Here is a 16741-nt window from a genome sequence, read left to right as displayed (position 1 = left end):
GCATGCAGAAAGAAAGAAAACAAGAGAGAAGCAGAAGGTAGAACACAGAAATAAACAGTTCCATAGTGGGAGATTGCTCTGCTATTATGGCTCTCAAGTCGATTCAAATAGATTTTAAAGCAAAACCGCCTGCCAAACCAGCAGACACAAACAGCAGCTACGCCTGCATCTCCTCTGACAGCTTCTTTTCTGCAAATGCTCCATGAAAGCTTGTTTGGTGAACAAAGCATTGGTCTGTTTCATTAAATCTATATCACCAATATCAAACTCACTTCTGCTGGATTTAGTTTTTGCATGAAACTCAGGGGGAAAAATGAAGTTTGACCTAAAACATATTTATATATTTATTTATTTATAATATATATATATATAAATAAATTACAGTGTTCTGTTGGGAAACTTTGGGTCTTGGGATTCACCCACCTAAATATTGCTGCAGACCAGACGCAACCCCTTTCCTCAAGGTAACAACACAGGCCAGTGGCCTTCCCATGACCCCAGCCACCCCAGAGCTTTTAGGATTGGCCTCGAGAAACACAACAAAGAGTACAAGGTGGCAGCCCAGATCCCAATCCTATTGCGTATCCTCCAACGCCCGATCCACAGATGCCCCAACCCTCAACTGACATGACCCAAAATGTCCACTGCCAGTGCTGAGTACCAGCCATACACAGCAAACACTCCCTGAGATTCTGTGTCCTGGCTTCCAAGGTAAGAACTGTTTAAGGAGGTTTATTGTTGCAGCTGATTGTGGGTATGTATTTACAGTCTGATTTTTTTTTTTTTTTTTTTAAAGTTAACTGCCATCATTTTTGCATAGATTTCATTAGCTCTGAAAACTTGCTCTGGTTGAATGACTGCCTGTTTGGAGGTCATGTGGAACATCATCGTGTTCTGGCTTGTAATGGTCAGTTTGCTCTCGAATTATGAGTCACTTTATTTTCCACTGCACCATCAATGCATGTGTGTATCCTTCACAAATGGGTGAACTGTGCATATTTACAATACACGAGGCTGGCAAATTAAACAGACTGAGGGAGAAACATTTCACTAATTTTGTTCAGTAACATTTGGTTATTATTGGGCATGAAATCACGCCCTTTGAGTGATTAAATGAGCACTTGAAACATATGTTCATTTTAAATATTTACTGCTGTCATTGCCTGTGGTAACATAAAGCTACCCTATACAGACAAAAATGTTGGGCAATACCTCGTACAGCAGCTGCTGTAGGTGTAAAATGCAGGTGTCCAAGTACCTTTGTCCATCTAGTGTATATTATTGAGAACAGCACAATGAACTGCCATATCTTGCAGTTTGTTTTCATTATTTTATTATTTTACTGGGTGGGGAGGGGCAATAGAAGTATATGCTTCATATAACTAGCGAAAGAAATTCTTCCTTTTACATGTAAAGTTAAATTTGTTAGCCAGAATATGGAACCTTTTCAAACAGCCAGTAATTTTTCTAGAGTTTTAAACTTTGTGCTGACAGGTGAGCCTATCATGGCTAATGTGAGCTACTGTTAACAAACTGTCTAAAGTGGTATTTACATTACGTTTGCTAACAGTAGCAAGTGGCTAATGTTAAGCTTGCATTTGTCATTACACAGTTTGTAGATATAGAAGTTTTACTTTTGGATCTTTTTACCACACTGGTGAAAAACGTGTGTTGATTTAAGTACAGCAATAAATCAATAAACTTCACTGCATTATGACACAAAAATCACGGTGCAGTTTGCTACTGACAGAAAAACACACATTCAATGGTAAAATGGGGCTTTTCTAAGATTCCTGAGATCCTGCACAATGCCAAAAACATTTTAAGCATCAGAGAACCTTTCTCACAAACTGCCAATGAGTTACACAAATTACACAGCATTTGGAAAATTGCTCTGAATTGTAAAAACTGAAAGGCTTTCTAAAAATATTTGCTCATAACTGCATAGCCTTATTAGTCACAGTCATCCTTTTTTGTCTATCACCTCAATTAGCAGCTTTCTCAAAAAAGAAAAAGAAAAAAAAAGAAAAAAGGAAATTATAAGAAATAGCGGTGCTGTCAATGACCTGAAAGGAAAAATTCTCAATCTACACTTAACTTTTACAATCTTGATCATTATTTGGCTTAGAAATATAACATCAAGGGCTCAGAAAAACTCCTCATCTGTCACTGGTCTATAAAACATAACAGGACAGCTGCCACAGGAGACTACATTCACAGTCTAGGGAGGTGGGTAACTGGCACCATATACAACCTAATAATTATTTCCCCTTTATGAGCAGAAATGGCTCTCTCTAAAGACAGGTCCTTATCATTAACATGCAAATTCATCGACGCCCAGCGTGGCTGAGACTCGGGAGTCTGCCTGCATCAGGAGCAGAGGTCAGTGCAGCTTGTTTGACAGGCTGAACAGCTGACAGATACCTAATACACCTTGCAGTACGAAGGCTTGTATAACTGCCACCAGTGCACCTCATGTGAAGCTTGTAGACTTTAAGAGGCAGATAATAGGGTAATGAAACGCTGTAGGGTGGTTCTCTGATTAATGTGGTGCTATAAAAAAAAAAAAAAGTACCTTCTACATGGGGGACTTAGGGATGAACCATTACTTACATGTGGTACTTACATTTATGTGTACATGTATTATGACAGACACTAATGTTTTAGATGGCAGATAAATATTGTAATAAGATTTTTCTTAGGATGTGTACAAACCTCTGGGGTAAACACCGGGGTCCATGAAGGTTGCCATGCTGAAGTTGGCCAAGACGAAGAGGAAGACCAGGCCATTGTAGAGAGGCACAGCGGGTGAGATTACTTTAGTCAACCAGGGGCACCTAGAGACACACATGAAGACAAACAGATAAGGATTCTTTCCATCTGTCGAGCAGCACTTAGAAACATTTAAACAGCTTCCCATTTTCATTGAGTGTGTGTTTCTGTTCCCGTCTCAACAGTAACCATGTGAAAAGCAACAGCGAAGTTAAAATGCTAGTTGTTTTTAAGTGTTTCATGCAAATAGATTGAGTTTCCCATAAAGCTCAGGGTTTTTTTCAGCCTTGGCATCTTTATGTTTGGAGGTTGGGAGGAATTCATCTGTGGAGTAAAAACCCTGAAAAAGAATCGCTGTTGATTTGTTTCTCTGTGGACGCTCCGCTCCATGAACCACTTCACAGTTACGTAAGTTGGGCTGATTCACTTACATTAGTGGAAGCGGTATCCTGTACAGCTTTTTCCCCCCCACATCAACCAATTTGTTGCCAAGCACTCAAAGATGACAAAAACAACCTGATTGAAATCTTCTATTAGACATGAATTCATATAAAGGTTAGTGGAGCGCTGAGTACCTCGGATAAGAAAGAGAACAAACCTCTGGCCTCTTTAATAGCAGCTACTGTTTAATCAAGAGTTTTTGGAAGAACAACTGGTGCCTTATTCATCCACAATGAACTTTACACTTGATGTTGTTTGCATTGGGATCTGCTAGCCAATAAATGCATCAGCTAGAAATATTCAGGCCTCACAGCCCAGCCATTTAATTCCCAAAAGCCACCACTAGCATGGCTAAAATGATTCTTACCAAACCTGGATGAGCTTGCTCTTATTTCAGATCAAAAGGAGGCTTTTAATATTAAAAGCCTCCTTTTGACGTGTAGATCAACCTAGCTGTAGGGTATCTGACTTTACATACATCTGATTTGATTCTCTACTGTGCTGGAAAATTAGGCAAACCACCTCAATGGAAACCTCTCAGGGCAGTCACTGAGGTTACCACGAGGGGGGATCTCCTTTAAATTCCACCAACATTTCACATCGGACGGACCTTCTTCACTGCCTGCGAGTTATAGCTCAGCGAGGGCTGTGAAACATTCAAGTGTGGAGACACCTGAATAACACTCACAGCTCCGCTCAGTCACCTGGACTTAAATGTCAAGACACTGTGTTCGTCCTAGAGTGTCATCATTCAAGCCAGCGGTCTCTCTGGAGATGACACACCATCAGAATGAAGATGTGTTAACACCTACAGTTGAACATACCGCTGAGACCCTGCAGGTCTGAAACTCACAGAGAATTCATGAATTAATGAAATATCTCACAGGGGAGGGAAGGGGGAGTTTCAAAGACAGACCCTCTCCCTCTCTCTCTATCCTGACATAATGACTAATACACTCACACCCACTTGGCGCGCCTATCAGATACAAACACTTAAACCTCCACACATGCCTCTCCAGCTTATTCTGACGTCAAAAACTCAATTTCCTGTATTCGTGCCCCGAGATCAGCTTCAATCCATATCTCCTTTCCCCATTCTAGTAGCCTGTTTTTGCTTCGCTGAATTATTAAGAGCCATGGCTGTACAAAAGACAGAGAATAGAGAAGCGCTAACAGGGACGAGATGGCCTCTTACACACCCAGTTCTCTTCAGCTTTGTTAGAGCTCGTATTGGGTTGATATGACCTCATCATTGCAACATATTACTGGTAACTCTAGTCTAGAACTAGATCTCTTAGTTTAAGTTTTAAAGCTTGCCTTCACAGTAATTAAGGTATTATTTACAAAGCATTACATAATGTCCTAAAACAGCTGGTCACTTAATTTATAAGGAAAAAAAATCTTGGGTTTTTTGGGGGGTGGGGGTGGGGGGGGGGGCTGTTTTCAGTGGTAGATTAACTTTACACTTGTAAAATAGGAAATAGGTGCAGCAGTTTATTGAGACATGTGCAAACATACATGGAAATGCAGCATAAAAGGCAAAACCAGAGTTTTCTACAGATATAACGAGCCTGAGAGTCAGTATCTGGTATGACCACCTTTATTCTTCAGGAATAGTTCTCCATGTTTTTTAAAGGACATTCAAAGTGCTTATTTGGTTGTTGGCTTTCTTTTGTTTTGTGACACAGCCTACACTGTGTCCTCAAGATGCTTTATATTGTAAGGTAAAGACCATATAATAATGGAATAAATATTTTATTCCTGTCAAATGGTGTTGTTTCAGAGATTTTTCATAAATTCAGCCAAAGAAATGGGAACAAATGATATTTTTGCAACAGGCTGCTAGTAACAAAGTGCCTAAAAAACACAGTTTAACATGGGTTCTACGTTGTGTTGTCTGTTATGTGTAGACACAACACTCGTTCATCCCTTGAGTCAGGTGCCTTTTTACGCTTGAATGATTAATAGGTCAGTGTTAAGTGACTTAAGAAACAAAACAAAATCACAACATTTCTCTGAAAACAGTCAGGTACAAGAACTGGACTGAAAATGAGTGAAAAAGCAGCCCATGTCCAAAGAAAAACTTTAAAGTCCTTCAGAAATTGTGGAGAACTATTCCTTAAGACCACCATGAAAATTACTAGAAAGCCTGGCTGGCTTGGAAGCAAAACATAAAATGGGACATAGAAGAAGACGATACACGGAGTAGAGATTTTTCTACCAACTTGTGTGTAATCTAAGAAAACCAGCTGGCTAAAACTGACAAAACAATCTCCAACTACATTTTGTTGTGATTTTAGTTTTGTTCCTGCTTATTCTCTGTACACATACAGCGCATATTTTCCTTCACAAGAAATAACATCAAAGTACATTTCAGTGGAATTGGCATTTACTCAGCAGACTGCAGTGAGCAGCACTATGCTGTGTCATCGCCACTTTGGCAACAAGTACAACAGGTACAAGTGTTTAAAAAAAAAAAAAAGAAATGGCGTGCAGCGCCACAGTCTCCAGAAATCTCAATTTATTTGACTGTCAAGGGATCGTGTATTTTTGCCCGCAGTGTGATACAGCCAAGTCGGATTGAGGGGGTGGGGGGAGTGCAGTTGACAGGAACCATTTTAGGAGCGTGACAGTGTGGGAGGAAAATGTGACTGAAAGAAAGTCTAATTAAGCACACAGACAATGTTTAATTGCGTAGGAGTAACAAATAACAACAGGGTGCTTATCAGCCCTGTTTGTAACCACTGTTCATGCTAAGTGTAACCATGATACTTCAATTGAGGCAAATAAATACATAAATAAAAATGCCAAAATGTTTGGACCCCCATTGCTTAAGCTGAAAGGGCTTTTGCTGCCAAAAAGTGCAGTAAAGTAATGAGTTTGCCTGCATCGCAGCTTAAAGTCCAAAATGGAAGAAAGTCCTGGAATCTTTTTGATAATTAAAATTACTGCAAACAGGAGCTGGAGAGCATCCAGCCAGTCAGCATTTAAAATAACAGCTTGCATGCAGCTGAATACATTACAGAGGTGTAGAGACAACTTCCACGCCAGGGAGAAAAGAAAATGGAAATCATATTTCATCTCATGACTGAGATGAGGATGAGAGGGGAGATAAAAGCACAGGATTAGAAAGAAATAACCCACAGCTTGCTCCCATGCTGGCAGAGTAGCTTGCTCTCTCTCCTGACTGACCTTAGTCAGATCAATGGGCGTTTTCACGGCAAACATTTTAAATCATTTCTATTAGTAGTATTACGTGTCCCATGCATACAGGCCCACCGGCTCACCTAAAATGTAAATACAACCACCGTCACTGCTGTCACACCTGTGATTCTCCTGCTCCGATGCATCAAAATGTCTGCTGTGAAAAAAGTCTGTAGGAGGCAGACTGCAAGTGAAGAATGCACCTTCCACTCTGCCTTCATACATTTGCATTGTTAAAGTGCAAATAAGCTCTTTCCGCAGCTTTCCCCATTTAAATATGACTCATATGTTTGGCGGACACTTATGCAAACGGCCTTGGGGTGGTCAGATCTACTTTGTGTTTTAATGAAACCATACTGAAATTAAAACAAAAACAATTATAACTGTAGAGCTCTGTTGTTTTCTAAAGCATAAATAATTACACGAGATAAATTACAGTACAATGTCAGCTGTCAAATCTCTAGGTCTGTTTACATCTCTCCAATTCTCTGGACTCACACATGCGGTAATTCAATCCAGCCGAATTCCCAGTATGGTACACGTTACGGATTCTGTTGTCAGACAGCAGAACAAGTAAGAAAAACGGAGCAAAAATGTGGATCATTAAGACGACGTGTTTACCAGCAGTGTGTTCCCAACCATATCCAAGCTGCCAAAATCCTGATTTTTATTATTGTGACACCGTCTGACAAAATCACATGTACGCACAGCTCAAAGACAACTGCAGAGTGTTCATTTTGTTTATATCTACATGAAAAAGAGAAGAAAAAAAAACCAGAGAGAGAGCTAGTTCACATATGCAGCTCATTTACCACTTTGTCAACTGAAGCTCACTGGACACAGCGGAGGCCGACAAAATATGCTGACTCTTTACTGTTAGGTGGACAAACATGGGCCAAAAAGTTGCAACATTAATCGATATGTGCTTTTGACAAAAAAAAACCAAAAACAAAATGTCACTAAGGGGTCTGAAAAGTCCCTAAATAAAGCTGCTAACAGTGAGGACAGCTCGTGAGTGCGTGGAGCTGGCTGTGCTCACAGAGGGAGAGCTGGACTGCACAAACAGTAAGAGAGGAAAGATGTAAATGTTGGCATGGCTTTATGGAAGAGTTATGTACAGATGCAGCCACCGAAAATGGCCGGCCGATCCGTGACGCGACCTTGGCCGGTCCTTGGCCGATTCGTGGCCGAACCTTGGCCTAAACGCGATCCCCCGCTAATGACGTAGGAATTCCGGCCACTGGTGGGAACGCCCCTAAGCAGCATTTGGGGAAAATGGTGGTAATGTCTTGTTGATCCACCAGGAGGAGCAGTAATAGTGGAAGCGCATTCATTTACAGCCCGCTGTATACTGTACCAAGGATCCTCACATCATTGAACTGTAATTGTAAGCGGAACTGTCCATTAAAAACAATAGAAAGATGAGAGTAAAGCGGTCATTATAGTGGAGCAGTGAGTATTGTCTGGAGGGACGGGCTGGGCTTGAAGTTCAGCCCGGGACCTCGTACAGGCTCTGAGCGCTGCACCGCCAGCGAAACTGGGTAAAAAAATAATTAAAATAATTCTGATCACCAGCCGGTTTGGCCTGGGAATGACCTGGGAAGCCTAATCCTCTCATCAGTGTCACATTGTTCTTCCAAGTCTTCACAATGTTAAGCTTTTTGTTTGTTTATATTTTCCCTTTTATTTTATAATCAAAACTGCGACCAAAATGACTCCTTCCCAAACTAATAATACCGGCAGTCGTTATTGTATGCTGAGCTAGGGTTAGGGTTAGTAATTGCATAATAAGTGGATTAATATTTACTTCTTTGACTCTCCTCCACCTGCTTCATCAAACCTCAGCAGCAAACATATATGAAGGCAGCAGCTGACACAGTAACAGTGAGCGCAGCACACTGTGCAGTCTAAACTCTGCTCTGATTAATTATAGGAATGTACAGCGAGTCAATCAGGATTGTGAAACGTCAGCTGCAGAGCCTCCATCATCAGAGCCCTGCCCGGTTCATTTTCCATTTTATAAACAATACTTTAGAGGTTTTAGTGAAGTCACACTGTGACAGTGACGTGCATTAGTGTGTGTGTGTCATCAGTGGCTATAAAAGGCCTTTTCTTAAAGGATAAAGTGGTGTTTGAGCCACAGTTACGACGGAGCGGCGGCTCTTTGAAATGGGACGCAGCCTTCCTGCGGCAGACAGCTAGCAGCAGGAACCGGACGCGCCAGGTTAGCCTAAGAAGCTGCTGAGGCGTCCGTGACAACCACCATAGAAACAGCCTTTTAAGACCGTTTTAAAAACATCCTCAGAGTTCAAACGAGCAAAAATATATGATTTGAAACAGTTACAGCTGCAGAGCTGTGGCGGCTTCTTTAAACGTTGTTTACATAGATGATCATGAATGATACGATGTAGCTAGCAGTGTAGCTAGCAGTGAATGAGGTGACGTCATTGTGTGCGCATTTCACAGCTGTCTGTCTCAGTCTGTTGTTGATATTACTCCAATTAACATGTGTTTACTTTCTCTGGACCATCTCAGGTCCACCGTTACAATTTCAGCCTACAAAATGATTTAAATATGAACACACACTCTAACATCAGTGCGCTTTATGAAGTCCAATCCTTAAAATAAATATTATGTTTGTAAACATTCATGTCTCTGAAATAAGTACAGCTGTTCATGTTTGTCATTACCATTTTATTTGTTTAGAGAATTGTGAACTTCACATTGTGTATCTAATCAGAGTCTCAGCAACCTTCAGTCAGAGACTGAGACTGGATCACAGCTTTAACCTCTGCAGAGTCACAGACAGACACAAACCTTCCAAATCACACACAAGCAGCCCAGTCTCATTATTTTTGGATGCCTCTACGGTACACTACACTGTGATCAATATATTAAAAATTATAAATGAAAAGATAACATTCACATAAAGCTGTTTGAAAGTAAAATTAATAGGTACTTTCCAATAATATTTTTAAGGATCTCTGTCAGAGACCAGACAGAGCCATGACTCTCAAGAACCAGAGACTGAAATATGGAAAGAAAAAATCCCTATGAGAAATAAATGTGCAACAGTAAATATTTTGTCCAGTGGAAAATAAACGTTTTGAATCAAAAGCTTCGGATATCATCAAACCAGAAAAATAGAACTCATTTTTTTCTTTAATAACACACCTTAGCATGTAGTAATGTGACACATTTCCAAACAACAATACATAGATTTTATTCAATGTTTTGATTGTGGCAGTGAAAACACATGTTGCTGTGCACTGAGACCATGAAGCCCACTTCTCTGAAGCAGCTTCTTCTTCTTCTTGGCATCAAAACAGAGGTGGGAGAAATCTACCAAAAGGAGAAAGAACATCTGAGGTGAAACCAGTCAGGACAAATGATTAAATTATATATAGTAGTTCAATACAGCCTCTCAGGTAGCTTTGTGTTGATTTCAGCTCACTGCTCCTGTCTGTGGACCCGTGGTTTTTATGTTTGTAACCATTTAACTTCCATTCATCTATTTAACTCAGGGAGGAGAAATGTCAGGTTGGTGCAGGCTGGTGAGTTTAGGAGGGAGGTGCGTTTGGTTCTCTGTTGTCATTATCTGAAAGATTTGGTTCACCCTGTGGCTGGGCTGTATCTGGGGTTATGTTGGACCTGTCACACTTAGCAAGTTTCCCAGGTTGGTGTTTATGGTTTAGAACTTCTAGCTCTGGAGCAGCATCTGTGGCTGTGTAGGGTCCCGTTGGTTTTTGCTGTTTCTCCAGATCTGCGTTGGAAATTAGGTTATTGATCTCAGTGCATTCCTAAACAGGCTGAACAAGGTTATATATCGTCACCCTCCTAAAAAAATGGTCAAAGACATTTTTTAAATTTTATTTTTGTCCAAATTAAATTTTCAACATTCAGTTCAGTTTTTTGTGTTTTCTGAAAAGCCTGAAAAAAATCAAGGGAGGGTGACGACATGTTTCATGGCTAAATAACATAACTGCTGCAGTCTGATGGTGACAGCAAGATCTGAAGCAGTGGGTGACGAGGAAGAGGAGGAATACAACAATTTGAAGAGATCCCTCAGTCTACAGTCAGCACAACGGCTACATTAGTGGCTGTTTGAGTTTCCTTCCATCTGCTGTGAACCTGAAGCACGGAGAACACAAAACATCTCTTCAAAATCTGGGATCTCAATTACAAATTTGTTCTTATTAAAGGTGAAATATGTGTTGTGACCTGGCTTTTTATACACCTGGCGACCCTGGGTCATCAGTGGTAACCCATCCCCACCCCCACACCCATCCCACACACATTCCGATCTACTGGCCCCGTGTACATAACAAAAGGTGGCCTAATGAGATGTAAACTGCCATTTGGAGGCGCTTGGTAGAAAAAGGAGTAGTGTGAAAATGCTGGTAGTTCTAGTGGTCCAAGTTGTTCACCCACTCTACACTAAGTCTCAGAGTGGGCTTGGTTTGTGGCCTGAACTTGAGTTCAAGCTTCTCCAAACTCCACTGGTGTTGCTCTGCAGTAGCTGGTCCTCCATCTTCTTTCTGTAGGTGTGTTTTCCATCCCTGATTTTCCTTCTGTGATCCTTCTGCACAGCTCTCAGCTCCTCCTTATTTCCTGATCTAAAGGCTCTCTTCTTCTCCTTCAGGAGAGCCTTTGTTTCAGAGCCACAGTTATGTACAACAAGTAATACTCAAGTGAATGTTAAACATGTATTAAAAGAAAAATGATTCAGCTCAGCTCACAAGAAACTGCTGGATACTATTCTGGAAATGCCTAATGAATACAAGGCCACTGTGAGCAATGACAAACCTTTAAACATGATAACCAAAAAGTACACATTAAGTATCATTGCTCACCTTTATTTATGAGAATGTCACTTCAAAAATGATTGCATGCTGTCAGCTCTCATGGGTGAAGTTTGGCTTTGAGGGTTGGAGAAGAAGCTTTCCAGCACCTTTGGATTTCCAATTCAGTTCTGAAAGAGCAAAGACACAAACTACAATGATGTATGAAGTGGAAATGTTTGATTGTTGCTGCAGCACTAAACAGGTTTATAAACTGGTAGCTGATATAGCCTGAATATTAAAGATGAACCTCCTCTTCCACAAAAATGCCAAAAATTACTGATTCATTAATATGTAAAACATATTGTATGTAAATATGTAAACATATTGTATGTAATATGTAAAATATGTATGTATGTATATTGTATGTAGTAGTATATTGTATGTAATATGTAAAACATATTAATGAATCAGTAACAAAATTATGGTGCTGAAAGTAAGTAGCCTGATGCTTCTAGATTAGTGATTCCAAAGCAGGCTGAGTCAAAACCTGAGATGGAGACTGGGTTTGTTTAAAGCTGAGGACAGTGAATCAGTCCCTGCTCACTGACAGGATTCCCAGAGTCTGGAAGCTAATACACTGTAAGTAATACACTGTAATACACTGTAAGTTTCAGCTCATTGTCAGGTGCTGGCAGGTTTCATGGATCCTCAGGTTTGTCACAGAGGATTAAAGGCAGCCAGACTTTCAGTTTTATGTGTATAGCGCCAAATCACAACAGTCACCTCAAGGCTCTTTCCACAGAAGAGCTGAAGGCTCTGCATCCCATTCTACTCTTAAGTATCATAGGAACCACAAGTAAGCCAGCAGTCTGAAGTATAAACAGACTGCTCTTTGTTTAAATAGTGAATATAAGAAACTTGCTAATATAAGGTTTGTTTACAGTGAATATAAAGAAATCACGGGAACCTCCCCAGCAGTCTAGGCCTATAGCAGCATAACTAAGAGAGGCTTCAGGGTCACCTGATCCAGCAACTGTGTTCAGACCAGTATCATTTTATTTTACATTGTGATAAGCCTGGGTCAGTTCAATGCAGATTAAACGAAGCACTGTACTCGCAGATATTGAATATGGATGCACTGAAGCTCATCAGGATATTTATTTGGAATCTGTGGCTGAAAATAATCATTTTACTTAACTAGTAAGTCCAGAAGCTCATATTTCTGTCATAACATTGTTTAAATAGTGAACGCTTTCCTACGATATCCGCTAACATTTGCACAGAAAATTTAAGCTAGCGTCTCAAAGACGGCAAAACCCGCAATAATCTCTACAAATGCATCTCAGAGTTGGGATATCAGCGCTCTCTTACACCACATTAATCTAATTTCAAGTGCTTATTGAACTCACTGCCTTAATAATATCACTATATAAACGCTGTCCATTGAAATCCTCTTACCTGAACACTGCAGCATCCGCCGGAAGTCAGCGAGCATGGCTTCTGTAGTCCTTCTTCTGCAGTCCTTCATCCCTCTGTCAGTGATCCTCCGTTAGAACGATAACTACCTTCTCGACTGACTACGAGGTGCAGACGGCCCTTGCTGGCCCATATCTACGGGCCTGAAAACCGCTAATAAAGTCAGTAATTACCTGATAACATCCGAAGCGGGTGAACTAATGCAATTTACCTGGACAGCAACGGGAATACGCGTGACCATGGTCACGGCCGATGGGGGTCATGGGTACTGTAGTTCATTTATTTATTCATCGTTGGTTCATGGATTTAACACAGAGGAAAAACGGCTTCAGACCACGGAACTCACAGAAAAAATTGGACACCGAATATAGCACTAACCATAAACACGTAAATATAAATTTAGACCTAAAAAGCCCCACAAATGTCATCGTTACAACCATAAGCAGCACCCCACATTAAATGAAACAAGGAGAAATTCATGTCAAAAGGAAAAGTGGCGCTTAAGGATCGCAATTAAAGGCATAATTCAGCTTCTGAGCTTCCAGTTCAAAAGAAAAGGGGGGAAAAAAGGGGGACAGGGGCAAAAAAAAAAACAAAAAAAAACTATACTGCAGCTTAGAAGTCGTGCTCAGAGGCACGAACTTTATCCCACTGCATTTCAGGCAGGTTAGAAGTCGTGCCGAGTAACACGAAAAAAGAGGGAATTCGTGTTCATGAGCACGAATCAATAGATTAAATTTCGTGACTACTGCACGAACTGCCGTGAGACCGGATTGGCTCAGCTCAGCACCGCTTCTTTTTTAAACTACTGTATTTATTTACTTATTTAGTTAAAAGATGAAGTGAAACAAAGGAATCTTTTGGTGATTCGCAATGGAAATGTGTGAAAGGTCATACTGACAAAAATTTTAGGCATCTATTTTAGGTTTTCAAAACTTGATACTTCACCAAAACTTTTTTGAATCACAGAACTCAACGTTTTTGTTAAGAAGGCGCCACCTTTTGGTGACAGTCTACAATTGAGGGAAAGGGGTGTGTTCATGCTGGAAAGTAGATACGCCCAGGAGAAGGAGGGGGACTTCCAGCCCGACGACAGCCGGACGTCGGCCAGCTGGGAGCTGGACTTCAGCTGGCCGACGTCTGGCTGGATGCGGCAACATTAGGTGGCTGCATCTGTAACTCAACATCGAACAATTTTAATGGATATGCATCATTTGATAATATGGCCTCATTAGGTTTGCGAGTAAATGCAAACACTCATTGTTTGCATTTACTGTTTGTGTTCCCTTCTAGTCAAGGAGTGAACAACTAATCAACAACAATAATGTGGATAACAGGAACATCATATTCTAATAGACAAAAGGCAGAAGCATGCACCTTCTTAACTTAACAGTGGAATCCTGGGATATTTGATAGTCTTTTCAGTCTGTACAGGAGCAGGGCCATCCCATAGTAGGGAAAACACCCCAGCTTACTGGTGATGACAACCCGGCTGTCTTTCCAAAAAAAAAAAAAAAATCCTGTGAATCCTGGACACAAATCCTGTCTTAGAAACTCAACTTGAGTCTTGAGTCTGTTAATTAAACACAAGCTGGGTGGAACACTTTGACGTGAACCCCAACAAGCTCCTGAAACCCTCTGGAAGGAGGAAAAACCACTGCAGTCTTTGTCAAGTAATTATGTGCTTGATGAGGAATTTGATCATTTTTAAAGTGGCTCGACTGGTCTGTTGTTCACAGTTGAAGCTTGAAACAGTGCTGTGACAATCAATCATCTACCATGACAAGCATCTATAAGCTATCCGCTACACATCCGAAAGCTATTTATTCAGATCTGCCTGTCCCTCATTTTCCTGCTGTTAGATCTTAGCAGGAAAAAAAAAAAGCATGCCCTCTCTTTGAAGTTGCTCTAATCTGTTCTTTTAGCAGCACTGGGAGAAATGGAGGGCAGAGCCTGAACAACCATCAAAGAGAAAGTTGACTGAATCCAGAGAGCTTTGGGCACTGACACTGATAGGTACCACTTCTCTTTGTCCAACATAGACGTTTTTAAGACGTGGTAGTCTGTGTGAATGTAAAAAGACGGATTAATATGCACAACGTGTGTCTGATATATTCACAGTAGTACTGGATGACCTGTACCAAATCTGACAGAAACTGGCTTTCAGTACTTTACTGTCCTAACTTGAGATTATTGTAGCATGACATATTTCATCAGCTACCGTGTTACAAGGGTTAGGGTGTTCAAATGTTAAAATGAAAAATGTTCACTACAGGAACAATAAGATACTTTAATATCACCTCTAATCTGGATCTGAGAGCCATCTTGAATAGCGATTCCTTGCTGGAATTACACCCATAATACTAGAAGATGCTGCTGGGCCAAAAGGAACACTTATAGTAATGTATTCAGCTCCTGCCGAGAACATCAACCCATTGATTAGTTCATTAAGTCTAAACGCAGTGGGACACACGTGGGAGGTTGTTCTCGTACAGACTTCCTACTGAGACCCAGTGATCCAAAATCCATTGCAAGGCTGGTATCATTTCACCCCCTAGGAAGGAAATTTTCATTATGATTTAAAAAATATATTAAAAAAAGGAACTGTAGACTTTAAGGAAATGATGATGAAAGCTTGATCTCAGTTGTTCTGTACATGCCACATTAAGAAGTCTTTTCCACATTCCTCTCCCTAGGACCTCAATTCCCACACTCCATCACAGAATTCCACCTGCACCCACCAAACCAGTGCTGCCCCCCCCCGTTCCAGTTTCTGTCACACAAATTTTACTCCTTATAGGTTTTCTGAAATGCACAATCACTCGCTTCTAACTCCCTTAGGACCTGCCAGTCTCCAACACAAACACATCCCTGAATCTCTGTATTCTCTCTCTCTCACACACACACACACACACACACACACACACACACGGCATTTGGTATTCCATACACAGCAGCAGCAAACCTGTTGTCAGTGGAAACAGAGGTGTTTTTGCTGCAGATGCTAAGCAGAACAGTTTGAGGTAGGTTCAGGCAGGAAAACAGTGCTTCACAGACTGAACGGTTATAATGAATTAAACTTCCTGTAAGTTATTTCTTATAGATTTTTTTTTCTTCCTTACCTTTAAACTGCAAAGCAGCACGATTGACGCTGAGCTTCGCATTCAGAGTGTGTATTTGAATTAGATGTTGTCATGTGTCTTTAGCGTCTTTAGCATGACATGTCAGAAAATAGTAAATAACGACCATCACAAGCTTCCAGAGGCCAAAGTGAAATCTTTGCATTATTTGTTTTGTCTGGGCAGTTGGTCTCAATTCAGAATTAATACCTAATCTTTCATCTAAATGAAAAAAAAAGAAAACAAACCCTACAGAATTTATAACTCTGCAGTTATTTTAAACTGTCCTTCCTCTGTGTGTTTGTGTGCTGGAGGCTCACTGCTCCTTGACTGGCTTCTCCACTAGCTGTGCCACAAATTCTGTAAGTAGATATGAGTCTTAACTGAGATTTAAAGTGAGGACAGACAAACATCTGGACTTCAATAGCTAAGTGTAAAAAAAGCATTCTGTATATTTCATTTTATTCATGCTCATAAAGCATTCGCACTTTTGCAATTTAGTGGCAATACTAAAGATTGAAAAACATACACCACTGGTGTTTACTTCTCGGGCGCTTCGGGGAAAGGTCGTCTTCAGCCTGAGACAAGAGAGCAGAGGAGGAAGCCAAGCAGCTGCAGGGTACACTGTATGCCATCTGCATGCTCAGAGCTCAGTGTGCATTTTCACGACTGCACAAAGGATCCATTTGAAATCAAGTTAAATGCTTTGCCCCCGCACGCTGCCCTTTTAGATTTGCATATTCACAAATCCCATTTTTACTGTTTGCAGCAAGGCAACAGCAGGAAGGCTGCCCAGCGTAGAAAAGCACAGTAGCAGAAGCAGCTTATTACAGTAAATTACATCACTTTGTAAATAAGCATAATGAGCAGTCATACTATTAAAAATGTTGCCCGATTTCATACCTATGAGGCTCATGCTTAAATGCGCCGTTTCATTTCAAACTT

The 16741-nt window shown here is 40.7% G+C and overlaps 1 protein-coding gene across 2 annotated transcripts in view; it reads right to left on the bottom strand.

Moving 5' to 3' along the window:
* zdhhc8b (zDHHC palmitoyltransferase 8b) overlaps positions 1 to 16741 on the bottom strand; it is a 66768-nt gene that overhangs the window by 11506 nt on the left and 38521 nt on the right. For both annotated transcript variants that reach the window (XM_030738253.1, XM_030738254.1), the window contains exon 2: positions 2716 to 2837. In XM_030738253.1, the coding sequence (XP_030594113.1) occupies positions 2716 to 2837 (122 nt within the window). The remainder of the gene's footprint in view (positions 1 to 2715; positions 2838 to 16741) is intronic.

Source organism: Archocentrus centrarchus, chromosome 9 (genome assembly GCF_007364275.1).
Source record: "Archocentrus centrarchus isolate MPI-CPG fArcCen1 chromosome 9, fArcCen1, whole genome shotgun sequence".
NCBI lineage: Eukaryota > Metazoa > Chordata > Actinopteri > Cichliformes > Cichlidae > Archocentrus > Archocentrus centrarchus.
This window is presented reverse-complemented; position numbering and strand designations above follow the sequence as displayed.